This window comes from Leucoraja erinacea, chromosome 31, assembly GCF_028641065.1.
Source record: "Leucoraja erinacea ecotype New England chromosome 31, Leri_hhj_1, whole genome shotgun sequence".
Classification (NCBI taxonomy): domain Eukaryota; kingdom Metazoa; phylum Chordata; class Chondrichthyes; order Rajiformes; family Rajidae; genus Leucoraja; species Leucoraja erinaceus.
The window spans coordinates 16,204,887-16,221,950 of record NC_073407.1 but is presented as its reverse complement, the minus strand read 5'-3'; the positions used below and the strand labels follow the sequence as shown (position 1 = coordinate 16,221,950).

At 41.8% G+C, this 17,064-nt stretch overlaps 1 protein-coding gene across 1 annotated transcript in view; it reads left to right on the top strand.

The window, feature by feature from the left end:
- The window catches only part of ass1 (argininosuccinate synthase 1), a 95,344-nt gene that overhangs the window by 24,788 nt on the left and 53,492 nt on the right, over positions 1 to 17,064 (top strand). The window contains exons 7-8 of the mRNA XM_055660092.1: positions 8,708 to 8,778; positions 9,525 to 9,555. Of these exons, the coding sequence (XP_055516067.1) occupies positions 8,708 to 8,778; positions 9,525 to 9,555 (102 nt within the window). The remainder of the gene's footprint in view (positions 1 to 8,707; positions 8,779 to 9,524; positions 9,556 to 17,064) is intronic.

The following is a 17,064-nucleotide window of genomic DNA, read 5'->3' as shown; positions in this document are numbered from 1 at the left end:
AACTCAATGGTCAGGCAGCATCTCTGGAGTACATGGGTGACATTTTGGTCAAGTTGTAGTTGGGGGAGAAACCTAGAAAAGAGGTGGGGGTGAGAATTGAGGACCTATGAGTCTGGTTATGATTTTTTGTTTTGTTTTCCAATATGGGGTATGGCTTCACAATGGGTCATCAGTCAAGGCAATGAATACTGGCTGGTTCAACTCTGAGTACATTAATGCAATAGGATTGTGCAACTGGATGCAAGTTCTGCTTCTAACGTGGCTTCCATCGGTTCATAACCGTACAGCACGGAAACAAGCCTTTCAGCCCAGCTCATCCATGCCGACCAAAAAGCCCCATCTAAGCTAATTCCATTTGACCTAGATCTCTCTAAACCTTTAATATCCATGTACCTGACCTGGCCACTTGTACCATCGAACCTCCAAGTGGAAGAAACTTCCCCTCGATTCCAATTAAATCTTTCTCCTCTCACCTTACCCATTGATTTACATCTTGAAGCCAATGTGTAATTTCCAATAGAATCACTAACTGTTTACTAAAGTAAAGTGAGGAGAAATGTCTTTAGTCGGAGGGTAGTGAATCTGTGGAATTTTTTGCCACAGAAGGCTGTGGAGGCCAAGTCAGTGGATGTTTTTAAGGCAGAGATAGATAGATTCTTGATTAGCACAGGTGGCAGAGGTTATGGGGAGAAATTCAGGAGAATGGGGTTAGGAGGGAGAGGTAGATCAGCCATGATTGAATGGTGGAGTAGACTTGATGGGCCAAATGGCCTAATTCTACTATTCCTTATGACATCATGACCTTGTAACTGAGCAAGATTGAGTTAAATCTCTTTGCCCTGAGTGGTTGGATTCTGATCGAAACATAAAGTGCTAGAGGATTTTAGCGACTCGGGGAACAGCTCTAGAGGACAAGGACAGGTGACATTTCAGGTCGGGAGCCTGCTTCAGATTGATAGTAAGGGGGGGGGGGAGAAAAAACTGGAAAAGATGTAGGGGTGGGGAAGACTGGCAAGTGATGGTTGGATACAGGTGAAAGGGTCTTTGATTTGCAGATCAAAGGAGTAAGTGACCAACTGCTTCTTAGACAAATGACCTTGGGAGGAATTATTTTATAAAATTCTGCTGTGAATTAATTAAGAAGCAATGGAAATTTAATTCTTCCCAATCAAAATATTCTTAAATTTGCTTTTGGTGTTGAGGAATTGAGATTGATCACTAACCATTTTCTTTTGAGATCTTCATGTCAATATATAAATATACCAGAGTAGAAAATTAATAGCTGTGGATGTGATTTAGATAATTATTACTTGACTAAACTGCCAGAAATGTGGTTGGATCTGCCACTACACTATTTACTTTCTTATTTGCTGAAGATGTCATGATGTTATGACATTTTAAATTACACTGCGTGGTATTTTTCTATCTAGTTATCGCATAGTTGTAGCTGATATTGCTGAAACTGTGGCATTGAATTACTAAGGTTACAATGCACAGGGTGACAGAGTTGTGCAGCGGTAGTGGTCCTGCCTTGCAGTGCTGAAGACTCCGGGTTCAACCCTGACTATGGGTGCTGTCTGTACAGAGTTTGCACGTTCTCCCTGTGACCGCATGGGTGTTCGTTCTCTGGTCTCCTCCCACTTTCCAAAGACATACAGACTTGTAGGTTAATTGGCTTCTGTAAAATTGTCCCTAGTGTACAGGTGACCATTGGTGAGTGCAGATTCTTGGAGCCAAAGGGCCTGTTTCCATGCTGTGTCTCTAAACCGAAACCTGCAAATGCTGAAGGTGGAACCTCTTCGACATTAGTGTTTCACTATTCCTTAACTTCCCACAAAGTGGGAGTCATTTTCTGAATAAGCCAACATAATCCATGTTCTCTTGTCCTCTCTGCTGTTGGGCAAAGGATCCAAAAGCTTGAAAACACCTATCACCAGATTCAGGGACAGCTTCTTCTCTGTCGTGCCCCGATTACTGGGCAGTCCTCCCTTAAACTAGGGTGCAGTCCCAATCTTCCACCCTACCCCATTGTAGACGCTGGACTTTTTTTGGTGTAACTGTAATGTTGTATCCTATAAAATTATATCCTGTACTCTGGTATTTTTCAATAGACAAGTTACTGTGAGGAGGGACGAGAAGAGGTTTGTGAGTGAGGCAGGACAGGCCGCTGCCGGTGGGGCAGGGAGGGGCGTTGCCATCCTGGCCGTGTCATTGACTGACAGGAGAAGAGACCAATCTGCGTGGCGCTGACTCTGCGTGGCGCTGACTGAAGGAATCTGCGCACGCGCGGTTTTCTAAGAATTTTTAAACCTCAATAACTTTTACAATATACAGCCGATTGGAAGGAAACTTTTTGCACTCGCGGCACATGAGAACAGTGAGTAACCTGGCGAAAATTTGGAGCACTATTGCGTACCGTTTTTGCGCAAATAGCAAAAACTCCCAAACCGGAAGAGCACAAGATAAGAGTTTTAGTTATGTCTAGATAGTATAATTTGATTTGACTGGATAGCACACAAACAAAAGCTTTCCACTGTATCTCAGTATAAATGGCAATAATGATCCAATACCAATGTGATGATGAGAAGAATGTGTAATTGTCCCCAATGCACATGTTCAAGTCACGGATATAATGATCTTTCATTTCTGGATTGAAAGTTATTAGAAGCCCTCCCAATCCCCAAACTGAAGATTCCAAGCATGAATGTTATAGCATTGATAATGAGGTAGATGAAGGGATGCTTGAATGACGTTTCCACAGTATATGGATGTTTACAAGAGGAAAAGAGTTGACGCAGTGGTGCCTCGTTACATTTTAAGTTATAATGTTCAATTCAATATGCAGATTACAGTACATTGGAAATTTCCTGCCATAAGTGCCTGTCTGCAGCAGTATGACACAAAAAAATCATAATACCCTTGAAGAAAATAAAATTCAGGTTTTGAATACAAAGGATTTGTGTCAGCGCCAAATTACAGTGCACAAGTTGCTTTGATAGACTTGCACAGCCTATAAATGTTCCGTGGGCATCTGACAGCAAGTCGCTGTCAGCCAACTGTCCACAAAGAACAGACAGACATCTGGCACAAGCCACCAACCCTATCCCTTTAAGCAATCCTATGAAAAATGTACAAAGTCTAACCCAATCTGTTAGAATTTGAAATCCCAAATTACAAGTGAATTGGAGGAGAGATGGGCTAATTTGAAAAATGAGAGTTTTTTTTTAAAACCCAGGAGTTATAACGTCTGGAATAAAACGGCACATTCGTAAATGTTATTTTGCTGTTCTAGAGGGAATGTGGTTCCATTATTTTTGGTTTTGATTAAATCCATGCAATAATGAATATATTCCACAGAAATGCTCTGATTTAATATTGTTGCATTTGAGGTTTCAAATGTCTTTTATTGTCACGTGCACCGACTAAGGTACAGTGATATTCAAATAAATTTACCAAGATACAGTGGGAAAACTCTGCTATCAAATCATACTATACACCAGGACGATGATGCCATACGCGAGTACAACAGATAAAGCCGAGGAAAATGCCAGAGTGCACAATATAGCGCTCCAGTGATATAGCATTATGGTCAGAGAAAACAGTGTTATTGCATTACTGTCAGAGGAAAAATACAGCATAGGAAAGTTGCCAAATATTAGTAGTTTCAGTTTTTTGCTCTTTCCTAATACTGTCAAAATGATCCCGTCTTTGTCAAAGAAATTTCAACTGTCGCATTTGCATTTCTAGGGTGTCATTTGGCCTAAATGAATTAGACTCTTATCTAAAATAGATACAAAATGCTGGAGTAACTCAGCAGGACAGGCAGCATCTCTGGAGAGGGGAATGGGTGCCGTTTCCGGTCAAGGCCGTTTTTCAGTCTGAAGAAGGGTCTCGACCCAAAACGTCACCCACTCCTTCTCTCCAGAGATGCTGCCTGTCCGACTGAGTTACTCCAGCATTTTGTATCCATCTCTGGTTTAAGTCAGCATCTGCAGTTCCTTCCTAGGCTCTTCTCTATACGGGAGTACAGTATCATAACATTGCAGAAGTCAAAGCCAGTGTTCTGGGGAAGTGAGTAGGGATCCCACTGTGACAGCTTGACTGTCCTAGTTCACCTTGGACAGTCTGTCTGTGTGTACCTCCAGACCACTAATGCAATTGATTCACGATCTGTCTCCTTGGTGCAGAAACATTAATGCAGTTTTGTCAGCACAGTGGCGCTGTTGGTGGACCTGCTGCCTCAGTGCCAGAGACATCAGAGATCGATCCTGACCTTGGGTGCTGTCTGAGTGGAGTTTGCACGTTCTCCCTGTAACGGTGTGGGTTTCCTCCTTGTACTCTGGTTTCCTCCCACATCTCAAAAGACATGTGGGTTTGTAAATTAATTGGCCTCTGTAAAATTGCCCTTCATATGTACGGAAAGTGGGATAACATAAAACTAGTGTGAATGAATAATCAATGATCGGCATGGACTCGATGGGCCGAATGGCCTTTCACATTGTTTAGTTTAGAGCTTTGTGTCTCAACTGTCTCAGTTTAGAGACACAAAGCTCTAAACTAAACAATGTTCACACCCTGTGAATGGGGAAAAAAAGACATCTTAAATATAATTTGGGAATATAAATAGTTTCCATTTATTAAATTACAGTATTTCCTATTACACTATTGTAAGTTGTATCTTTATACATAGTCTTTTAAAATATGAAATATCCATGCAGTGCTGCAGGTAGTGATACAGATACAGTTCCCTGCCCCTTATAAAACCAGGGACAAAAAAATGACACAAGAAATGTGTGGTGGGTGGGCGGGCAGGCGTGTTGGCATTCTAAATGAGCATAAATAGGTGGGGTGACTAGTAACCGTCTTGGCCCAGACTCTATCCGTGTGGATATGAGACCACCTCTTCGGGGTTGTACCCGGTGCTAATGATAACAGCCCACTGAAGCTAAAAGGCATTCAATGAAAAAACAACCTCTTGAAACCTAATGAACCATTCAGTGGCTTGGCTGCTCAAGCATTAACAATTGCTCCATCTTCTTGTGACATGAGGAAGGCACTTTGTAACAGTGGGTAACCTGTTGACATCACGCTGGTACAAAACTGCTGGGGGGGGGGGGTGGGTCGGGGGGGGGAGGCAGGGGGTTGGGGGTTGCAGGGTGGTGAGGGGGAGGTGAAATCGGCCCAGGTAAAAGTATCAAGTAAATAGCTGCTAATTAACATGCATTGTTCAGGAACAATAGCGCGCAACTTCATTTTGACTAACTACAACTCATTAACAACTCATTAGCTACTAATGGCTTTATCTTCATGTTTTTTTCTAGAACAGATCTATAGGATATTTACTGACAGCTGCAGTTTATAATAGGAGTGAATTGATGAGTGTAAACGACCCATAACGGCAAGTGAGTTATACAGTCTTTCAAACTCTGAAAGCCACTGAAGCTTGAATCACGAGCCACTCTTGTGCTCCTGTGGTGCAGCCACTGCCATAGACTACATAGTGCCTCCGACTGACCATCTAAAAAAAGACACAAAGTGCTGGAGTAACTCAGCACTTTGTCTCACACTGAATTACTCCAGCACTTTGTCTTTTTTTTTGTAAACCAGCATCTGGGCATCGTTTCGGGCGAAGAAGGGTTTCGGCCCGAAACGTTGCCTATTTCCTTCGCTCCATAGATGCTGCTGCACCCGCTGAGTTTCTCCAGCATTTTTGTGTACCTATGAAATAGTTTGGTTGTTCTTATCTTGTTGCAACTTTGTTACAATATATACCTTTAATGTCTCCTTTACTGGGATTAGGTTTAGATTAGGGTTTGCAGCCTACTCTCATTATTACAGACCTCTTTATTATTGATTTTGGTTTTAGTGTAAGAAGCATCCCCACAATCATCGGACTCTTCAGACCCTTCAGAGAGTCTGTCTCTTAAGGGCCTGTCCCACTTAGGCGATTTTTTTCGGTGACTGCCGCTGCCGACACCCGTCATAGTCGCAGCAGGTCGCCGAAGATTTTCAAAACGTTAAAAATCCAGAGGCGACCAGATAAAGGTACGACTCTTTGGGCGACTACTCACGACCATACAGGCGTCAAACCCCTGTTTCTTAGTTCCCACTGAGGTAAAGTGGTTTGTCATTCTTTTTATTGTTGTGCAAATTCCACTTTAAGATACAGAGAACTCTGGCCGCGACATCTTTCTCCTCTGATCTGAACTAAAATGCCAGACAAAAGTGCCGATAGTTGAAAGGATAAATGAGTGTTTTCAATTTAAAGTGTATATGTGCCGGAGAAGGAAATCACTTTTCTGCACTGTATGCACCTCTTAAAAGCAGATTTCTACCTCTCTGTGAGAACAGCTTATTACTTGTGAGATGTTTGTCCAAGATTGGTCTATTTTGTTTCTTGTGATATCATTTCTGCCTGCAGTAATATGGGGCATCCTTAACTCTAAGATAATTGAGAGTCACAGTGAATTGATAGCAGGATATGTACAGGCGTGATGTCTCCTCGATGGCCCATCTTTGAACATTGTTTAGCTTCTGATTTTACAGTATATCTGCACGTCGGCACTAGTTAATGTCATCGCTCTGCTAGTCGGCATGGCTGCTGCAATCTTCCTTATTTTGAGGTTCAGTTTTCCCTTCTTAGAAATACTGATCCGTCCCCATCCCTGACGGTGAGAACATTGCTCACTGTTGCAGTAGATCTGGGCAATAAAGGTGACTAGGAATCCATCCAGAGCAGCAAGGATTGTCAGCAGCGTTAGTGCCTTAGACTGCCTCTGAATCCCATTCCATTTGAAGTCAAACGGGGTTAGCATAAATGTGGACACAAAATGCTGGAGTAAGTCAGCGGGTCAGGCAGCATCTGTGGAGGGAAGGAATGGGTGACGTTTCGGGTCATGACCTTCTTCATAGTCTCCTTAGCATAAAGGTAAGCTGGGTCAGAGACTCTGGTGAAGGGTCATGTATCTGTACACTTACCATGTTTCTATACACTGTAAATAGATCGATTGTAATCATGTATTGTCTTTCTGCTGACTGGTTAACACACGAAGGCTTTTCACTGTACCTCGGTACACGTGACAATAAACTAAACTGAACTGGTCTCGACCCGAAACGTCACCTATTCCTTTTATTCAGAGATGGTGCATTACCCGTTGAGTTACTCCAGAACTTTGTGTCTATCTTTAGCATAAAACAAGGCATTGGAGGAACCCGACAGGTTAATGACCTGTCCCACTTGGGCGTCATTAACACGGCAGGACGGCAGTGATTGACGCGCGACAGTCGTGCAAAAATCGTCTAGCAGTACGAAAGTCGTGCGCTTTGCTCTTGAGGGCCCTGCTTCTTTTGGGAGCCATTGCGATGTTGTTCATACTGTGCTGTTATTTTAGTACGATCTTCGTGGCAAGGATTTTCGCCGTGAGATTTTTTCAAAACTGGGCGCGCTTTATACCAGGTGATCACGTGGTGCAGCGTTCAAATGGCGAGCCGATGGCGTACGCGGTGACGCATGGTCATGGACGTTGACGTACGGTGACGCATAATAAATTAGCATAGGCAATGTTCGTGCATCACCGTGCGTAACCATGCGTTACCATGTGCTACGCGTACGCCATCAGTACGTCAGCGTGCGCAAGGGATACGTCACAGACGTGGCGCAATAGGGAAGCACCGCGCGTTACCGTGTGTCGCTGCATACTCCACCACGCCTCACCACGTTCCAACCAATTTTTAGGATGTCGAGTAAATGACGCACAAATGACCCCTTAGGCAGCATCTGTGGAGGGAATTGGACGATGACTTTTTGGGTCAGGATACTACTTTGTACTTTATTTCCTCCACAAAGTGGTTTGTTCAAGATTCCAGCATCTCCTGTTTCTTGTGTCTCTAACTGGATGAGCATGATCGATTTGGGATAATTTTTAAACGGTACAAAAATTCATTGACCATTCGTGACGTAAAAGCTCTGCCATTCATGGCTGAGTCTGATAGTTTCACCACCAACCAAAATTGTTGCAGATCCCGTAATGAGTTCATAAGTTCTTGGAGCAGAATTAAGCCATTCAGCCCATCAAATCTTTCTGCAAGGCTTTTCTACAAAAAGAAATTCAGTGGAAACTTCACTCAGGTGGCAGTTTGCATCTTAACTGGTGGTGTTGATGTTGCCAATGGTATTATTGCAGTGAAGGCTAAGTTTATGAGGGAGAAAAGTGTACAATGCACTTGATAAGTTAGATGAAGTAGGTGTGTGGATCGTGAATCTTTCCACAAATCATGTTAGTTTGCAAATACTATACTTGTGCTATAAATACTGTGGAGTAGTACTTTTTGAAGTTTTGGGTTTGTGCACTTCAGACACCAACTGCACTTTAAAACACTGCTAACACCAAATGCACTTTAAAATGAGTGATGGCAAGGAATTACAAACTATATTCAATTAAAAAAAACTGGATTGAAACTCGATGAAGCTCCTTAATTATATTAATTCAATGCACGAAGTAAAAGGTTATTCAAGTGCTAATATCAAAAGTTTATAATTCTTAAATGCTTTGTAAAGAAGACAAATTTGAACGAGTTTTTTTAAGATATGAGCAGTTTAATATTTCTGCGGGTGGGGAGGAGTTTTTTGTAAAGTATGTTCTTGCTCTCGGCATCACTCCATAGCACGCGCCAGTTTATGATTTCTTGAATTCTGTTTTCCTTGCAGGAGAATGGCATCCCTGTGCCTGTTACTCCCAAAGACCCTTGGAGTATGGACGCCAACATCATGCACATCAGGTAAGAAGCTGAGTACGGAATGGTGAGGTGAATAATGTTAGTTTAGTTCAGAGATACAGCACGGATACAGGGCCTTCAGCCCTCCAAGTCGGCACCGACCAGCGACATGAACACAAACCTACACACATAACCCAGAACTTAGACCCCAGTGGCATATCCATCTGGTTTTAGAATACCCATCTGGTTTTAGAAAGAGAAAAAAGAAAATCCAATTACAAATGTGAATCTATGGTCGCAAGTACTTGGTATTGGTTTATTATTGTCACTGGCTTATTCTTGTCCAAATACAGTGACAAGCCTTTGTTTGCATGCTATCCTGTCAAGTCAAATCATACTATACATGAGTACAAACAAGCCATGCACAAGTATAACAGGTGGTGCAAAGAGAAAAATATCCGTGCAGAATATGGTATTGCAGCATTAGTTCCAAAGAAAATGCACAGTGTCTGTAATGAGGTAGATTGGAAGATTGAAACTTCACCCTAGCTTATAAGAGGACTGTTCAGTAGTGTGATATCAGTGGGGAAGAATATGTTCCTGACTCCACCTAAAATGCATGAGTTTGTGATTCCAATAGCGAGCGGCATGCATGTACAGGACATTATTCTTTCCAAAATATTATTATTTTTATTTTAACCACTGATAACTGATTTATCATTTCAAGTATTCGTCATCATAATGCATTCTCACTCTTGCATGGTAAATTTTATTCTTGCTGTTTACTTTGATTTTCTGTTTTCCCACAGCTACGAGTCTGGGATCTTGGAAAACCCCTGGGTAATATTTCATGACCTTGAAATACTCTCAGTTATGCCATTAAGCTTATAAAGTGTTATGTGTATGACCCATAATTTGAAATTTCATGGGTGTAGGGGGTGAAATGGCAAGGCCAAGCCCTAGTTGCATTATCATCTGTGTTTTAAAGCTTTTTATTGCTGCCAAGATCAATGGGGAGGGAAACGTTCTGTGTGACATTGTACAATACAATGTCACATCCAAACAATAAAGAAGCAATTAGACAGATGAGCCACATTCACAGAGGAGCGCTTCATAGTTGCCAGCTTGCAGCAGTGGTTTCTCTCATTGTGAAATGTAGGGTCTTGTTTGATCGAAGGTCATGAACTAATACAATTTTCGAGGCAGCAGCATCCAATAAGCTGGCTTTTTCCACTGCCATTAGCCATTTTCTTGTCTACTCTACAGGCTTTTATCTGTTTTTACTATCATGTTTACTCATTTATATTAGAGAGTGAGTGGGTAAGCTGTTGATGGGTTTTGTATCATCAGGAGGTATTTTGCAGTAATGAAACTTTGCATGAAAAATTTACAAGGTTAAAACTGTCATTAAATGATGTAACGTGTTGACTCTTGATTACTAAAGATACAAGGCAAGGTTTTGAATCCGTATCCGTGTGTGTGTGTGTGTGTGGCATCACTTTTGGAGCACATTGTTTAAGATGTGTTTATGTTAATGCAAAGAGTCTAGCTTGAGCTGATGATGCAGTGTTAAACTGGTGCATAAATGGTTAATGTCATCCCAAACCTGAAATGTTGTTGCCTTGATTTGCACCAAAAAGCAATATAGTCTAATGTAGGGACAAGTTCCCAACCTGTAACTCACGGAAATGCTCAACTGCGTCTTGCATACCCACTGCCCCATTCGTGGGTGACAATTGACATGCTACTTTTGTGAATTTTATAAAGTTGGCATCAATTGTACTTTTGCCGATTTTAATAGAAAGGTTTCCAACTATTATATTGTGAAGTTTTTCCCATAGATAGTCAATACAAATTCCTTTGTCAGCTATTTTAATGGAAGCATCAAGAGCCTAATGGGTTTAAGTATGCTTTATACTATAACTCAGTTGCTCCAACCCAATCTGCAGACTATTGAGGATTAAGTTGAATATTGCCTTAATTGATTTTTTTTTTGAGGGTGGTTTTGGATTTTCTAGCTTGTGTTTAGTTTAGAGATACAGCACGAAACAGGCCCTTCGGCCCACCGGGTCCGCGCCAACCAGCAATCCACTCACATTAACGCTATCCTACACACACTAGGGACAATTTTTACATTTACCAAGCCAATTTACATACATACCTGTACGTCTTTCAAGTGTGGGAGGAAAATGAATATTTCAGAGAAAACACACGCAGGTCACGGGGAGAACGTACGAGCTCCGTACAAACAGCACTCATAGTCGGGACCGAACTGGAGTCTCCGACGCTGCAAGCACTGTTAGGCAGCAACTCTACTGCTGCACCACCGTGCCATCCTCAAAATCTAAAAATCAGACAGCGTTTCTGCTTCTGATGTCTGCCATCATTATTGGTGCATGTTGGATCAGATGCCCAGAATAATCTACAGACAAATATCACCCCTGACAAGGACGACTCAGTGGTGTAGATGGTAGAGATGTAGCCTCACAGCACCAGAGACCCGGGTTCGATCCTGACCTCTGGTGCTGTCTGCGTGGGTTTTGCATATTCTACCTGTGACCATATGGGTTTCCTCCAGCATTTTGTGTTTGCTCAAGATTTCAGCATCTGCAGCTTCTTGCATCTCTGTCCTTAATGTTGGGTGATGTGGCTGCCCTGCTTGAAGATTTTGTTTGAGAAGGATTACTTATTTTTAAACTAAATCTCCTTCCCCCACCTGGTTCCACGAGTCTGAAAGACACACCCTACACCATTTAGGTTCTCCTATCTCCACCTCCAGTTCATTCCATCTGCCCATCATCCTTCCCCATGCTTGGTTCCACTTGCCCCCCCTTCCAGTCACTGTGTGTACTTCCCCACTCCCCTCCCCCACCTGGCCCTCAGTACTGGTCCATTGGGTCAAGTCTAGACTCCACAACCTGCGCCACCTTCAGGCTGCCACCAGCGCGGGGAGCTGGAGTGACCCAAAGAACACCAGAATGGATGATCATGGCTCCACATAACTTCCCCCGATAAAAAAGTTTTCACCACTTGGCTTTGATGAACCACTGCCAAGTTTTTTTTCTCCGACTGAAACCATCACTGCTACATACTCAAACAATCGGAACCTGACTTCTGAAGGACTGAAGGTAGATATAAAATGCTGGAGTAACTCAGCGGGACAGGCAGCATCTCTGGAGAGAAGGAATGGGTGACATTGGTTAACAGCTGAAGAACTGATGCTTGTTGAGCCCATTATCTTTATTTTATTGGAACATGTTTAGCAGTGGGACCATGGCATGTATTGATTAACTTCTTGTTAATTTGAGTTTTACACCAAAACTGTGCCTTGTATATTTCTCAATGTTGAAACAAATAGGTACAAGAAGGCCTATGATATGCTCTGCCTCATTGGTCTGAGCATTGACCATAAGAGTCAAGAAATCATGATGCAGATCTATAAGACGTTAGTGAGGCCACATTCGGCGTCTACATGCAGTTTTGGTCACCCCATTACAGGAAAGATGTGGAGGCTTTGGAGAGGGTACAGAAGAGGTTGACCTCGTCTCCATTTTACTAGGATGCTGTCTGGATTAGGGAGGTATTATCTAGAATGAGAGCTTGGACAAACTCTCACTTAATGCCAGAGGCTGAGGGAAGATCTGACCAAAGTATATAAAATGATGGGACATTGTGAGCTGAAGGGCCTGTTCTTGTGCTGTACATTTCTATATTCTGAGCGTTCGGTAGATAGTTGCCTATACAGTTTTTGTGAGCTGTGGTTCAGTTCTTATTGGTCTTAGTTTGCGATCAACAGGTCAACTAAATTTGTGCCGCTGGAAGTATTGAATTTTTTAGAATTGTGCATTCTAAATTTGCACAGTTTAAGTGTATTTTCAATGATCAAAAGTCCTGCTCTGATCTATGCTGTTTGTTCATGACTGATGAAAAATAATCAGCATAGCCACTGACTATAAAACAGTCCTGGAGAACATCTTAATTTTTTTTTTTTTAATGCTGTAGTTACATAATTTAATTTAATGCAAAGGCAATTGTACATTTGAAAGTTATAATTAACAGCTAATCATAAGTACAAATTAATAGTTACGTTACTATTTAATTGGAGAAATTGCAGCATTTGCTGCTGGTGTTTGTATCAAGATTTAGTTGATTTTGGAACAAAGACATGCCATTAAATCATTTATAATTTTATCAACACAGTTTTAAAAACCAGAGTTTTAAAGTTTAAAGCAAAAACGCAAACTTCTTTGATCAGACCAGTTTGCTTTGCAGTGGGACTCTAGGCATCCCCAGAAGGCTAATGGTGGGGAGTGGTACTAAGGGGGGGTGGTGAGGGGAATCTGTTCTGAATGTGTGCACTGGCGCAACAAGAACATTTGGCTACAGAGAATTGAAAGCAGATGGTATAACCATTTTCTGCTTTTGTGAGGCCGATTGAAGGGCAATGAGGCAGCTAATGTAGAAAAAGATAGAAATTTACTTGCTTTAACTTCATGCAGCACCCTGAAAGACTTCATTCAGGCCAAGCTCAACAATATCAAGCGATTGAATAAATGTTAGCAGCATCGATAGCTCTACATGATGGTTTAGTTCACGGCCCATTTGCCTCCAATTTCTTCTCTTCACTCCTTTCTGGGTAGACTTTCTTCGGATTCTGTGAGGCTGACATTGCAGTCTGGCCTCCTACAGTGCGGACTAAATGGAACGCAGTGATACAGTGTACAAAACGATTTGTTTTCCTGAGCTGCAGCAAGCGGAACACCGAGCAATCAAGGAAAGCTGATCGAGCAGCAGTATATTTTCATTTTAAGAAGTAGTTGAGGTCAGATTAAAATGAGAGACAATCTGAATCTTTCTTTCGATGTTTGGTAAAGAGGAAAAAATAATTTAAAGTTAACTTTCTATATGCAGGAAGAAACTGGTTATTGTGTTTGAATAAAATACATATATATATAAAGTAAGTTCAATATGTTTCAATTTAGTATCTTTCAATCATTTTAATTTATTTTGGTGCATGGCAGCATTAACACTACAGTTACCAGTGGAGATGATGGAGTGTGTGAGGTTCATTAAATATAAATTTGGAGCGAGTCACTATATATAGATATATATGTGTGTGTGTATATATATATGTGTGTGTGTGTGTGTGTGTAGATATCTGATGGGTTCGGATTAAGTTCCAGAAATCTGAATTTTCCAAATAAGATCGAAACGTTTCTCTTAGTGTCTGACCCATAACACTGATACACTGATATATTGACATGTACTTGCTATAACTGCCTTCCCCCTTCTGTATTTTTATATTTAATTAACTACCAATACCTCGGGGGGAGAATCATTAACACCGAACACAAATGTGGTGTTTTTATAACTGTGTAAAAATGTCACTAACTGAAAAGTGGAAGTGCCTCATGTTAAAGTGTACTATGCAGGTTACAAGATGAATGTGTCGGAAGGAACTGCAGATGCTGGTTTAAACCGAAGATAGACACAAAATGCTGGAGTATCTCAGCGGGTCAGGCAGCATCTCTGGAGAAAAGGAATAGGTGACGTTTCGAGTCGAGGCGCTTCTTCAGACCAATGTTGACTTAGAACACCACTACATAGATTTTCAGTTGAATGATAATTTTTGGGGCATAAAAGTTAGAAAGAGATTTAAAATTGAAATTATGTTCTGAATCATGAACTTTACTTGTTTTCATTCTATGAAGTAGTGCAGAGTGTAGCTCTGACCTGTTAACTTGACCTGTTAACCTGTTGGGCAATGGTCCACGGAAGTCGAGAGAGGTGGGAGAAAAAACCATTCATTGAAATCTATCTGCTTTCCTGCTGCACACTGTAATTGCATTCCTACCCTGGTCCCTATCCATGCATTTCCTTTTAACTTCAATTCAATTTTCGTCTTGTATATGTCGTGGGGAAGGCCTTGTGAATATGGTTGTGAGCCTTCAGTCCAAGTGTTTCTGATAGTACATCCACATGCAATGACACTGGGAGTTGCAGGATCCAGACCCCGTAATAATAAACAAACAGCGGTTGCATGTTGGAATTACAGAAAGGGTATGAGGTTTTGGGGAGGGTGCAAAATTAGTTTGCCAGAATGTTGCCTGGATGAGAGAATGTCAAAGATTAGAGAGCATACCTTTAAGGTTGAGAGGGGTAAAATTGAAAGGAGATGTGCAGGGCTAGTTTTTGCACAGAGGTGGGTGCCTGGAGCACACTGCCAGGGATCGTGATACTATAGTGGAGGTTAAGAGGCTTTTAGATAGGCATATGGATATGGCTATTTCCTTCGCTCCATAGATGCTGCTGCACCTGCTGAGTCTCTCCAGCTTTTTTGTGTACCTTCGATTTTCCAGCATCTGCAGTTCCTTCTTAAACATATGGATATGGAACATTGGGTGTAAGTGAATTTCTGGTCCACAATGGGCAGTCAAGGATAGGTTGTTAGACTGTTGTTTTGCAGATGCTGGCTTTATGAGCCTGTCCCACTTACGCAACTTTTTCATAGTTTGCTTTTATTGCTTATAAACTACATCTGGGGAAGAGCTTGAAAAAAATATTGCATCCAGCTTGGTTCCCTCCACCCGACCCATCTGCCAGCTGCAATGTCTTGTAGGCTTTCTGAGATGCATTGCCGCACTTAGAGTCATAGTGTACAGTGTGGAAACAGGTCCTTCGGCCCATCTTGCCCATACCAGCCAACGCGTCCCAGCTACACTAGCCCCACCTGCCTGTGTTTGGTCCATATCCCTCCAAACTAGTCCTTTCCATGTACCTGTGTAACTGTTTCTTAAATGTTGGGATCGTCCCAGCCTCAACTACCTCCCGTGGCAGCTTGTTCCATTCACCCGCCATCCTTTGTGTAAAAAAGTGATCCCTCAGATTTCTATTACATTTTTACCTTTTACCTTAAACCTATGTCCTCTGGTCCTCGATTCACCCATTCTGGGCAAGAGATTCTGTGCATCTACCTGATCTATTCCTCTCATGATTTTATACACCTCTATAAGAATACCCCTCATCCTCCTGCGCTTCAGGGAATAGACCGTCTAGTCCTTGCAACATCCTCGTAAATCTTCTCTGTGCCCTTTCCAGTTTAACAACATCTTTTCTATAACATGGTGCCCAGAACTGAACACAATGCTCGAAATGCGGTCTCGCCAACGTCTTGTCCAACTGCAACATGACCTCCCAACGTCTGTACTATGATGCTTGATTACACCTTGCTTCTAAAAATGGGAACCTTCTTCCATTTGTGACCAATGCAACTTTTGCTTTTCAGGAGGAAGAATTTAGCAGCAGTGCAGGGATCTTTAAGGTGCAAGCACTTTTCAATGGCCACCTTGCAAAGTACAATTAAATTAGTAGTATTCTGAATTTAGAACAAGGAGGGGGACCTTGTTCAGATCAAGACTCGAGCTACCACAGAATAAATTAATGTGCGTTTAAATGGTCATAAGTCTAAGTCTCGAGTTTGCATTGTATTGTGCAATATTTTTCTGGTTTATGTATTTCTTTAATTAACCTATTAGTTAAATACCAGCAAAGGAGTTCACTTAAAACTGGACGTAGGTGGTTTTCCCAGATGTCATCATGAATACCGAGGCCGCTGATTATACAGTCAGAATTGTACAGCACGGAAACAGGCCCTTTGGCCCATCTTGATCATGCTGACAAAGTTGGCATATTTGGCTAGTCTCATTGTCTGCTTTTGTCTCATAGACCTCTAAACCCTTCCTATACCTATCTGTCGAGATGTCTTTTAAATGTTGGCACAAGAAACTTCTAGATCCCAACTGACAAACATCACCTATCCATGTTGGCCAGAGATGCTGCCTGACCAGCTGAGTTACATTGCCCCTGTCACCACTATGTTACAAATTTATGTAAATGTAATTACCATCCTCTCCAAAATTCATTGGTTTCCCAAACAGCACTATTTGTGTCTGTTTACTCTTGGTCTGTTTTGTTTTCCACAACTTGGAACGCAGTTCCTCCAAGTTCGTGGGTCTGAGTGCTGGTGATGTCTAGTGTCGAGCATCGCCCTTTTGACTTGCACGTCAGAGACAAGAGAACAGTTTTGCTGTATGCAGAACAAAACTCCCCCAGTTTGTGTATTCGGGCAAATCCTCCACTATTTGTAGCGAGAGAAAGACCAGGAAAGTAACGTTTCAAATCGAACCCAATTGTTGTATTTCCTATTGGACGATTATAGCGCAAATAAAGACCTTTTTTAGTAAAAGCAAAGACTGACCTTGCAACACATCTAGTCGTCTAGTTGTGTGAATGAATTGATGACTACATTCTGCTAATGCATTTTTCCTTAACACCGTTTAGTTTCTCCAG